This window comes from Phoenix dactylifera, chromosome 7, assembly GCF_009389715.1.
Source record: "Phoenix dactylifera cultivar Barhee BC4 chromosome 7, palm_55x_up_171113_PBpolish2nd_filt_p, whole genome shotgun sequence".
Lineage (NCBI taxonomy): Eukaryota > Viridiplantae > Streptophyta > Magnoliopsida > Arecales > Arecaceae > Phoenix > Phoenix dactylifera.
In genome coordinates this window covers 11,777,342-11,790,017 of record NC_052398.1, presented here as the reverse complement: position 1 = coordinate 11,790,017, position 12,676 = coordinate 11,777,342, and the positions used below count along the sequence as shown (strand labels likewise).

Below are 12,676 nucleotides of genomic sequence, written 5' to 3'. Positions count from 1 at the left end.
ATCATGATACTCATGGTTAATCTAAACAGATTTATACTGCAAATGTCCCTAAATCCATCTAGATCATAGCCCCACTTTATTCTAATACAATTTATGATATGTATTAATTAGATTTTTTTTAGCTCCATATAAATATTCAAAATTTATAAAGTATATAGCCCGATATAGGATTCGCATGCCCATATAGACCCTTACAGCTAAGTTCATAAAATGCCACTTTTTTAATTTATTTTTCCCCCAATCGATTACATAATTAAGTGATCGATTTATTGCATTAAACATTAATTACGATCCTTCACCACCCCATTGGTGACCCTCCCGGACCAAGAACAAAGAAAGCCAAGGGGGAAAAGGAAAGGCGAGGCGAAGCCAAGTTGCAAGGAAGAGGACACCTTTGCTTCAACACCAAAAGCCAGGCATGGTATAAATTCCTCCTGCCTCCAAAAGACCGACACCATCCCCAGTGAGGGAGATCTCAAAGCATTAGTGAGAGGAGGAACACCCAGACATGAGGATGACCAAGGGAGAAGACACAGAGAAGAAGAACGACAACAGAAAGGAGGCTCCTTTAATGGAATCAGAGGAAGGCGAGGGAGAGCCAAAAGAAAGCAGAGGAAACGAAGAGGAGGAGAAGAATGAGGAGGAGGTGGTGGTCGGCGTGAAGACGGTGGTGGTCGGCGTGAAGACGGACGTCCAGAGCCGACAACTCCTCACTTGGGCCCTCGTCACGGCGGCCGCCCCGGGAGACCGCGTTGTCGCCCTTCACGTCCACACCTCCCGTTCTTCCTCCTCCTCCGATCCTGAGGGCGAGGACGAGCAGGCCGCGGTCGTCTCCCTCGCCAAAGACTTGGACGCCATGCTCGCCGTCTACAAAGGCTTCTGCAATCTAAAGCAGGTGCCCTTTTTCCTGTCAAAATCCTTACTTTTCTCCACCCAGTTTGCTCTGTTTCTTATTGAATTCGTTCAGCTGTTCCCAGATCTATCTGAAGTGGAAGATTTGCAAGGGGAGTTCGGTCCGGAAGGTTTTGGCCCGGGAAGTGAACGAGCTCGCTGCGTCAAAACTCATTCTTGGGGTCGCCAAGCACTCTCGCAGCATTAGGTGAGTCAGTGGCTCTGTTCTTTGATTTTTGTGTTTTTTTTTTCCCTTTGCCTTTCTTTTTGGTGACCGTTTTAGATTCTCGTAGGTTGTCTTCCCTTTCAATTGTCAAATATTGTGCAAAGAAGCTGCCTTTGGATTGTTCAGTCTTCGCCGTTAGCAATGGAAAAATTGTTTTCCAAAGGCAAGCAGCAGGTTATTTGGTTCCCATTAGCCTTGATTCAGTCTAATTTTTTCTGATTTGCTTTTATTCTTTGCCTGAGATTTCATTGCTGATAACAGACAAGAACAAAGTTCACAGGAGGAATTCGAGCAAGGATTCTACCAGTAGCTCTGGCGATGGCGAATTGTATTGTTTGTTGCCAATTAGAGGTCAGGTAGGGAAGGATGTGGATGATTCCAATTCTTCACCTCTGTTGGAAGATGGGTCGAATAATGGTAACAGTGCTGCTGATGAAAATGTAACAATGGTGGATGCGTCTTTAAAACAGAATTGTTCAATTTGTGAATCTGTTTCTGAGACGCCAAGCATGAATGAATCGAAGGAGGATGAGCCACTGGCTCCAGTTCCAATGGAGAATTCTGATGCTCCTGCGAGTTGCTCATGGTCTCCTGGGGTAAAGGAGATTCCAAGAGCAAGAGCCAGTTGGACGCTCCTCAGAAGACCGGTCTTTTCGAGCATAAGGAGTTCTTCTTCTTCCCATGAGTGGCCTAAGATCTCTCTAGCTCATTGGGCATTGCGGCTTCCGAGCCGGTATTCGGCGGTCCATCCTTATCGCAAGTCCATGAAGTCAAGTGCAAATGCCATCTCTAATATTGACACTGACTCAACTCCTCCTTCCGGTGCTGTCCATGATGAAGAAGGGGTACTTTCAAAGGAGTTGGAGTCTCTTCAAGAGAAGTATTCATCAGTTTGTAGATTGTTCAGCTACAAGGAACTTGTAAACACTACCTCCAACTTCTCACCAGGTTGTTGTTTTCCATTTCCCTCCTCATTCTTCACTATATTATCTTTGTATACTCACGTTGAATTTGTATCTGATTCTCATTTGGATCTTCAATGCAGAGAAATTAATTGGGAAGGGAGGCTGCAGCCGAGTTTATAAGGGTTGTCTTTCGGATGGCAAGGAAGTGGCAGTGAAAATTTTGAAGCCCTCTGAAAATGCATTGAGAGATTTTTTTTCGGAGATTGAGATTGTCACCACCTTGCATCATAAGAACATTATTTCTCTGATTGGGTTTTGCTCTGAGAACAACAGTCTCATACTGGTTTTTGACTACTTGTCACGGGGTAGCTTAGAAGAAGTTCTTCATGGTGTGCATGTTACAGTCACTTAAGTTTAATGTCAAACTTTTGTTGTTTTTCTTCTTCTTATTCACTGAATACTGTTTCCTAGGTGAGAAAGAGAACAAGCCTGTTCTTAGTTGGGCCACTAGATATAAGGTGGCTATGGGTGTAGCGGAGGCACTTGATTACCTACATGGTGGTAGTGGTGCTGAAACTGTGATCCATAGAGATGTGAAGTCTTCAAACATCCTTCTCTCCGAGGATTTCGAACCACAGGTCTAATATTGTTTTCCAGTACATAAGATGAGCAAATTGTAGTGTATCAGCTTGTCACAATCTTCTTGTTGTCATCACTTCAGTTGTCTGATTTTGGACTTGCAAAGTGGGCATCGACATCGACATCAAGTCCAACTTCTGGTGATGTTGCAGGAACATTCGGGTTTGCATCATCGTCTAAATAAATATACATAGATTTTGCTTGCACTATGGCTGTTGGATCAAATATAAGGCCTTCTAATCTATTTTCTCCTTCATGGCAGGTATTTGGCTCCTGAATACTTCATGTATGGGAAAGTCAACAAAAAGATTGATGTCTATGCTTTTGGTGTCGTGCTTCTCGAGCTTCTTTCAGGAAGGAAGCCCATCAGCACAGGGTGCCCCAAGGGCCAGGAGAGCCTGGTCATGTGGGTAAGTCCTTGGGGCTCAACTTATTGCATCTTAATTTTGAGAACTGATAGCTAGTTGGTCAGCTAGCTTCCACCATTAAGACTAAAGAGCAGAATGTACTGTTCCAAACAACAAACTGCACTGCATTTATATTCAGAGACTTGATGATGATATGTATAACCTTCTTTTTAGCTCCTCAATGAAGATAGTCCAACATTTCTAATTTTTAGTGATGGCAGGCAAAGCCAATCAAACTTTACTTCTGTATTTTAGTAATGAAAATAGTCCAACATCCTTAATTTTTATGGTGATGGCAGGCAAAGCCAATCCTTCAAGTTGGCGAAGTCAAACAGCTGGTGGATCCATGTTTAGGAAATGAATATGATAGCGATCAGATGGAAAGGGTGACTCTAGCTGCTTCCCTTTGCATCAGGAGGGCTCATCAATCCCGGCCCCAAATAGCCCTTGTAAAATCTAATCTCCCATGTTATCTTTTAACCAAGTTCCTTGTGTTAGGTAGCACTACTTTAAGGCAGTGTTTTGTTGCTTGGTACCGGGAAGGCAACGTTGCCAGTTCATTTTCATCGAACCATTTCTATGAGAACTAATAAAGGGATGTCGATGTGGGGTTAGTGTCTTTCTCTAATAAAACTTGAAAGCAATCAAACATTGGTTTTCAATAAATAACTAAGGTTCACCAATTGGGGCTTTTATAACTGAACAATCAAATGCTCTCCACAGAGTTGACTGAAGCACCACAAATTTTATTATACACTGAGTTGCATGGGTTAAAATGTAACTTTAGCTTTATGAAATTCATGCATCTTTTATTTCACAACAGGTTTTGAAGCTACTCCAAGGGGATGATGATGTTGTCAAGTGGGCAAGGTCGAAAGTAAGCACTTCCGAAGGGCTTGATGAGTTGGATGATGAGTTAATACACCCAAAATCTATCATCCAATCCCATCTTAACCTTGCACTTCTTGATGTGGATGATGACTCATTATCGATCAGCAGCACAGAGCATACTGTTGATTTTATAACCGCAAACACTTCCATGGAGGATTACTTGAAAGGAAGATGGAGCTGTTCCTCAAGCTTCAATTAAGTAACTTCTTGTAGATGTGGTATCCAAGTTTTTTTTTCCTTTTTTCCTTTTATTTAAATGTACAGTGTTTATATTTTCTGATTCCTTTGATTTGATCTATTTGTTTTAACTTGATGCAGGAAGCAGTATGGTCTAAAGTGCCCACTTCCTTGCCTCTTCACATGCTAGTCTATTGTGAGATTGTTTTTGAAGAACAATTCCGCACTGTCTTCTCAAATGAAATGCAGGGAACTAACAACAGGGAGCCGATGGCTTTTTGTGTAGTCAAAGAGAGATCATCAGAATTGTCATCTAATTGGTTGAGCCCACAATTATATGAAGCTGTAAGGTTGCCTCCAATGAATAATAAAAATTCCAGCAGCATGTTTCTTCTAATTGTTTGACTTGAAATTCCATGAGCATTTGTAGATCAACTTGGGCTATACCATGCGATCTTATGTTCAGCATTGTTTAGGCGAGGTGAAAGTTAATGTTGAAAGCTATGAAGTTTGTTCTGCTCTATTGACCAACTGGCTTGTTTGTTTAGATGCAGGACTTGCAGTCTCCATAGAAGCTAGAGGCTGTGAAGTTTCCAATTGTTGAACTTAAAAGATTACGAGGCCAAAAGGTTGCAAAAGTAGATGATAAAATCCTGAAACTAATTTAGCTGGCATGGTCTAGCATAAACAGAACTCTGTCCTGAATAAATATTATTCTCATAAAAGTATTGCTACATTGTATATATGGTTATCAATAAATGATTTATGAAATGTCTAAGGTAAGAAAATTTAACTCACATTTGTACATGGTTCTTTGCTTTCTCAAATCAACTTTTTTGTTTTTTGTCCCCAATGATTTGAGTTGTAACTTTCTACCATCATTTACTTTGCTGCTCTTGCATGCAAATATACTGCTAACTCCACAGCGAGGTTAAATTCCTGTCAATTTTCTCTGTTACTTGGTTTATATCTACCTTTTCTATCTTTCTGCGCACACATGCTTATAATAAGCCATCCAAATCAAGACAGCATCCTCGATTAGCTCAAGATCTCATCAGTTGGAAAATACCAACACAACAAACATACAATGAATTATTGCAAGTTGTCGAGATCAGTATCAAAGCTGGGATCAGGGTGAAATGTGAGATGTGATGTTGGGAACAAACGTAATAGCCAGGGTTAACCAGCAAAGCAGCTAGGCCACAACTGGGATCGTTGCCTCCTTTGTATTAAACTACCAGATAAAATTGGTGCCTGGATGAACCAGATGCTCAGTTTCAGAGCTCCATTGGAAGTGTTCTAAATTTGTTTAAGGAATATTTGATATTGGCCTTTCTGTAAGATGCTTGACTTGAACTGCAAACCCGTTCTTACCAGCCGTGACCCAAACTGAACATTCCGGGTTGGGTCTAAGTCATACTTGACCTCGGTCCCGTCAGAATGACCCACCGAATTTAAAATTCTTTCCATGGACCTGACCTGACCCGATATAACTAATAGGTTGGATTCAAGTCCAAAACAATGACCTGAATGTGAAATCAGGTTGGGTTGGGATCGAATATGCCTTGGTCCGATCTTACCTGTTTTCAGCCCTACGAACAATGGAGAGGCTACAGGAAAAGAGGCTACAGGAAAAGAGAAGTTCCACCGGTAAGAATGACATACAGCTTTCATCTCTTGTAATATCATGCGGAAGAACTAGCCTAGAGGCTAGAACCTGGATTTTTTCAAAGAAATCCAAAGTTCTCTTAACACTTCCAACCTTCAAATAGATGAGTAATGGCATCATCTCGGCCACTATTGTACTTAGCCAAGCTCGATAATTAGAGAAGAGGTGCTTTCAAGTTCCATAGTGAGCAATAAATATTCTTCATGGACTCTATGCTCTCTACTTTGCTCATGTGAGTCCTAACCAAAATTTTGCTGGAAGGGGTAAAGGCTGACTTGAGTGCAAGGATGCAATTCAAGCCCCGGACAGGCTCTGGACAAGGGTGAATTAAATCCCAAGTCCGCTATGAATGAAACCAAAGCTCAGTTTGATAACAAGTTTGATTGATCTTATTCAATAAAGAAACAAGCCAAGCTCACATTTCCTCTAAAAAACTTTGGGTTTGTAAAAATATAACAAGACGGGTCTAACTCTAACAAGTTGTTCAGTTCATCAACTAGTCAAGCTGGAATATTTATAGTTGACCTGAGTTCGTCTAAACCTGTATTTACGCACCAAAAGTTGTCCAAACGGCATGATTTAGGCCAGTAATAATCTATGTACCATATATAAAAGCATCAATAAATTTTTGTCCAAAAGCAATTCTGACCTTTCTTTCTAAAAGAGCAAATTTTGGCCATCTATAGGGTTAAGGGGGAGCTTTTGGAGGGCCAGAAAGCACTTTCTGGCCCTCCAAAAGTACTTTTAGATGAAAAACTGTGTTTGGTAAATTTTTCGAAAAGCTGTTTCAGCTTTTGCGGGAAGCTGAAAACAGCTTCGGGAGGAAGCTCCAATTTGGAGCTTTTGGGAGGAAGCTGTTTCAGCTTTTTCGGAAAGCTGTATTTTTGACAAAAATGCCCATATTAAAATAACATAATTACATAGTTTGTCCCTTTATAAACCTAAAAATCTGCTGGAGCCAAGAATCCTAACCATCAGACTCCACTCCCTTCCGTAAGAAAAAGTATTTTTCTTTTCAATTTTTGTATGCATCTCTTGAACCACATTTTAGAAGAAAAAAATTTTAATCCTTTTCCATACCTTCCAAAATCAATCTATTGTTTTTTTTTTTATCATCAACCTCGCGGCCCACGCTGAGATCCTCCTCGAGCGTGGACCACAAAGAAGAGCCCCTGGACCGCGGAAAATTATTTTATGGGAAATTATTATGGAAAATTATTTTATACTAATAATTATAATATTTTATACCTTTATTTTGTATTATACTATAAATATAATATCATATTATATTATATCATAATATATTAATATGTTATGTTAAATAATTTAATATTATGTTATATTATGGAAAATTAATTTATACTAATAATTATAATATTTTATACCTTTATTTTTGTATTATACTATAAATATAATATCATATTATATTATATCATAATACATTAATATGTTATGTTAAATAATTTAATATTATGTTATATTATGGAAAATTAAGTTATACTAATAATTATAATATTTATACCTTTATTATTGTATTATACTATAAATATTATATTATATTACGTTACATTATAATACATTAATATGTTATTTTAAATAATTTAATATTATGTTATATTATGAAAAATTATTTATAATAATAAATATAATATTTTATACCTTTATTATTGTATTATACTATAAATATTGTATTATATTACATTACATTATAATACATTAATATGTTATTTTAAATAATTTAATATTATGTTATATTATGAGAAATTAATTTATACTAATAATTATAATATTTTATACTTTTATTATTGTATTATACTATAAATATAATATATATTACATTATATCATAATACATTAATATGTTATGTTAAATAATTTAATATTATGTTATATTACCAAATATTATTTTACTCTAATAATTATATTACTATTATGCGATATTAACATAATATTATTTTATATTACAATAATATTATAATATATCGTATATTTATGTATTAATTTATGTTATGTTTTATTATGTTCTGTTATATAATACTATGCAATGTCCTTTATGGTAATTTTGTCATACAAAAGTACTTTCTCAGTTTGTTTACCAAACACAAAACAAAGTACCACAGCACTTTACAAATGTAGTTACCAAACAGCAAATAGCTTTTTATAACAGCTTTACTTCAGACAGCTCTACTTCCAACAGCTCTACTTCCAACTTAAATGTTTCCAAATTTCTATACAAGACTCAACCAAACCACCTCTCTACAAAGAACCCAACTATTTAGGCTATTGTACACACCCAGGTTTCTTCTTCAATTTCTACAAAGACCTCGCAAATATTCTAATTGTTTCATACCTCTCTTCTTTTAATCCAGTCTCTTGGAAACATGTGGATTCCGCTTTTTTTCTTTTGAGAACTTGAGCAGAAATTGATGAATTCTGCATTATATTTCAGACTATAAATTTCATGATAATTGGTTGCCAATAGATTGTATGTTATTAATATGCGTATTAGCCAGGTCGAAATCCAACTATTTTGTTGGATTTCTAAAATATAATATTAGTAAATAATATTTGTTTTGTATAACAATATCATGATAAGTCAAACTATATTTCAAACTACGTTAGTGAATAACATTCATTTTGCATTATATTTCAAACTATAAATTTCATGATAATTGGTTGCCAATAGATTGTATATTATTAATATGCATATTAGCCAGGTTGAAATCCAACTATTTTGTTGGATATCTAAAATATAATATTAGTAAATGTTGGAGAAAAAAATGGATTGCCCCGAAATACATGGACGCATCGCCGGCACGTGATGGCAGGCGCCCCGGCAGCAACCCTCAGGGCGCCCGACCTCAGAGGCGCCCGACCTCGAAGCGCCCGACCTCGGCATCCCCAACCTCAAAGATCACAGCCTCGCGGCCTTGGTCTCGGCCAAGCCGAACTCGATCGATCTCAACCCCGAAGAAGACTCGGTCAAAGGACGAGGCAAACTCCTTCGCTCCGCGCTCCTCTCCTCCTCATCCGGGACCCATCCCGCGATCTCCGCCTGAACGACTGTCAACAATTAATGCGCACGGTCTCCACGGATTCCCGGCTTACTCGAAACTCAGGCCATTCATGGCAACCAATTGACTCACTCAACCCCGTCCAGTCACCCACGGCAGTTCATTAATTTACACGATCACGCCCAATCATGACGGTAACTCATTAATTCGCTTGATCACGTCACAGATAACACATGCACCCCTTCTATAAAAGGGGAACTTCTTCCTCTGGGGGTGATTCTGATTTCTGGCTCTGACTTCTACTTACAAGTTATCTCCTTTCTCCACAAAAGCCCCTCTCTGACTTAAGCATCGGAGGGCTGGCGCTGGAAACTCCGGCCACCGGCTTTTTGCAGGTCCTCCGGAGGACGCAGCCCGCCGACGCACCACCCGTCGGAGCTCCACCTTCTCAGCCAGTGATCACCTCCGGGTCTAATTTCCAGCAACAGTAAATAACATTTGTTTTGTATAACAATATCATGATAAGTCAAACTATATTTCAAACTATGTTAGTAAATAACATTCATTTTGCATTATATTTCAAACTATAAATTTCATGATAATTGGTTACCAATAGATTGTATATTATTAATATGCGTATTAGCCAGGTCGAAATCCAGCTATTTGTTGGTTTATAAAATATAATGTTAATAAATAACATTTGTTTTGTATAGCAATATCATGATAATTCAAACTATGTTCGTAAATAATACTTGTTTTGCATTATATTTCATACTATAAATTTTATGATAACTGGTTGCTAATAGATTGTATATTATTAATATTATGTCAAGTCCGCTTTGTATTAACCAGGTGGAAATCCAACTATTTCGTTCGATTTCTAAAATATAATGTTGGTAAATAGCATTTGTTTTGAGTAGCAATATTTTATATAACGTTACTTTCACGACCTTATGGTTCCTATTACTTAATTTTGTTGTTCTCAAGAAGCAATAGTACATTAAAAAGTTACATCTTTTCTTTATCATGTAATTTTGATTATCTTTATATGTATCCAAACATGCTTTTGTATCTATTTATTTTTGTTCAAATTCAATACAGTGAAATTAAGTATTATTGTCATTCATTTTACCATTTATGTTCGTTTTCCCCCGGCTAACAAACAGGTTTTGTTATGTTATTTCTTCATAACCATGTTTTTCTTTTAATTAATTAGTCAATACAACAGATCCTAGCCACCTAAAGTATGATCTAAATCTGATATGGAGCTCACTAACTCGGTTCATTGTCCCAAACCCAACTGCTAGGGTTAAAAACTCCTACCCAAACACAATATGAGATGCTCTCATCATCGTCTCAAACAAAATTCTAGACTTGGCCATGAGCTAGCAGGGCCTGGTAAGATCAAACCACCAGATGGCAGAGTTCTAATAATACTTATTAGCATTGATGCAAAACACAGTACAGTGATGATCAGAGTCTATTGGTTGACACTGATGATTACATTCTATTGGTTGACACTTGACAGTGATGCTTCCTCCCATTCAGAACCTGTTTGGTTCGCAGAAGAGGAGAGACGAAAGTGTGGTCAATGAAAAAATTGAGAAATACGTCATATTTGGTTAGAGTTTTCAAAAGAGAAAGTAGCTTTCCTATAAGAATAAGATTACTATATTTTATAGAAAAGAAAAATTCATATGGAAAAGTCTAATTCTAAATTAGGATATTTTTTTTTCCAAAAGTATTTTTAAGCTTTGAGATAGAATAGATACCCTTAAGTTTTAGGATAAAATAGGTAAGGTCTTTTCTTTTAGTAACGGCATAATAAGTATTTTACATAACTTTCTCGAAAAATTAGATACTCAACCAAACATAAGCCATTCTGAAATGTGCCACTTTTTCATAATCAACCAAACATGCAAAAATCACTTTTCTAAGCATCCTATAGCTAAGTATCAACTTTCCAGAAAAAATATTCTAGTAATAAAAAACTTTTTCCGCGAACCAAACAAGTCCTCAGTGCCGCTTGATTCAGAGTCTATTGTAGATTTTTTCTAGTTCATGGGAAAACAACTTCAGAGAAACAATGTCATTCACAGGGATTTTGAGACTCAGCATAAAATTCAAGACTATCAACTATAGTGTCTGGCTCTTAAAATTTATGTTCAGTGGCATTCCAGTGTAGTATAAATTCTGTTTCCAGTTGTTTTGCAACATTATAAATTACTAGTTGACTTCACAATGATGTTGGGCAGGTTCTTTTTCATGCTTCATGTTAGAAGACTTAACAATCGTCAAATTAAAAGGAGAAATGAAAAGTGAAAGATATGAAGGAAAATGTAATTCATTGCTTGTCGAATATTAGTAATCCAATATATCATTTCATAGGACATGTAACATAAGATAAAGGCAACCTAAGATGTGCTGGGGAGGAAGAGTCACTCAATTTAAACTTCATGCTCTTATGGAGAGAGATAACAGTTATTGCTGGAAATAACTTTCTTCAGATAGTTTTCTCTAAGCTGCCTCTTGGATGATCGACCACTGATCAACCATATTTTTCAAAGTACATATAATTTTTCAAACCATCATTCAATTAACCTATTACTTATCTGGCCGACCCAAATTAATTATGGTGTAAACACAACAACATAGCAAGGTCAATCCATAGCCGTATATGAAATGTTTACGACATTATTTCCTTTTTGGTATGCAAAATCTCGACAAACCAGATCCCAAGAAGAAAAACAACCCCAGAAGTTATGTTGGCTTTCATTATCTTTTTAGGTGAGATAGATATGCATTGATTTTGGGTCTATGAATTGCAAAGCACATTTATGTGTCTACTTTCACTTGCACCTACATGTGATTCAAGCATCCCTGCAAGTACCTACATGCAATTTCTGATTGGTGCCAGACCAATCCATTCAAAATATGATTTAGTTTGGTACAACAACATGAGCAACTAAAAGCTTTCCATGGAAGATTAATTGATTGGTCCTTGCATTTGGTATATCTATCCCTGCCTAACTCCCACATCATTCATCTAGGAAAAAAATCAAAGGAACATTCTATTTCAACACCAAGATAACTTAGTTGTAGAATTATGAACCCAAGACTGGCCGATCAAATCAGCAAACCATTCTTGCCTCATCATCCTCATCTAATCTTGCTGACCATGATGGTTCATTGTCAACTATCATACATGCAGACAAGGAACGCAATGACAGAAATACCTCAATACATAGCATGAACATGATCTAACAGGTACGACATTGCTCATTCCTCAGGGGAAAACAGGTGGTAATATGGTTAAGATCTTAAATTGCAATAGCCATTGATTATGGCATTTTCAACAGAATGGTTACAAGCATGCCTGACACAAAAACAAGTTGGTATGTGCTACCAGCATTGCATACTTTATACGTTTGGTGTGCAAAGAAGTAAACATACAAAAATAGTTGCAGAAAGAACCAACTAGGAGTCTAGGATACAGAGTTTAAGTTGGTTATTATAATTTTTATATCTAGAATGGCATTAAGTGCACACATAAGAGCTTGCAGACCTCCCAGACCCAAAAATGGCTGAATTCTAGCAGCTCAGGCTAGAGTTCTGTCCGCATGATTGTCTTCCTTGGTATAACAAGTAACATATGGACAACCATGCACCAAAATTGCCTGATCGCAGGCGAAGTTAATGAGCCATATAAAACAAACACAAGCATCCACTGGTATGGGTTCATTGATACTCGAGCAGTGCCTTTTATTGCGAGCTGCCAAGAGAGAGAGCAAGCGCAGCAACAGGGCCAATCCCACCAAGATCATGTTTCAGATTGACATCGAAAAATGAGAAAGCCAT

At 37.2% G+C, this 12,676-nt stretch overlaps 1 protein-coding gene across 3 annotated transcripts; it reads left to right on the top strand.

Annotated features, from left to right (window-relative positions):
• The first annotated feature begins 335 nt into the window (after nucleotides 1–335).
• On the top strand, nucleotides 336–4,933 carry LOC103718726 (receptor-like kinase LIP2). 3 transcript variants are annotated; one of them, XR_005512564.1, is made up of 12 exons: nucleotides 339–895; nucleotides 978–1,099; nucleotides 1,185–1,291; nucleotides 1,379–2,065; nucleotides 2,163–2,411; nucleotides 2,494–2,660; nucleotides 2,744–2,823; nucleotides 2,924–3,071; nucleotides 3,368–3,517; nucleotides 3,892–4,177; nucleotides 4,278–4,481; nucleotides 4,685–4,933. XR_005512564.1 is itself a non-coding variant. In XM_017845607.3 (11 exons), exons 1-10 carry the CDS (start codon nucleotides 509–511, stop codon nucleotides 4,156–4,158), a joined length of 2,364 nt encoding a protein of 787 aa, XP_017701096.3. In that variant the 5' UTR covers nucleotides 339–508; the 3' UTR covers nucleotides 4,159–4,177; nucleotides 4,278–4,644. The 3 variants fall into 3 exon arrangements, 2 of the variants coding, with proteins under 2 accessions (XP_038984235.1, XP_017701096.3); XM_017845607.3 differs by lacking the exon at nucleotides 4,685–4,933 and having other exon boundaries at nucleotides 4,278–4,644; XM_039128307.1 differs by lacking the exons at nucleotides 3,368–3,517; nucleotides 4,685–4,933 and having other exon boundaries at nucleotides 336–895; nucleotides 4,278–4,644.
• The last annotated feature ends 7,743 nt before the right edge of the window (nucleotides 4,934–12,676 follow it).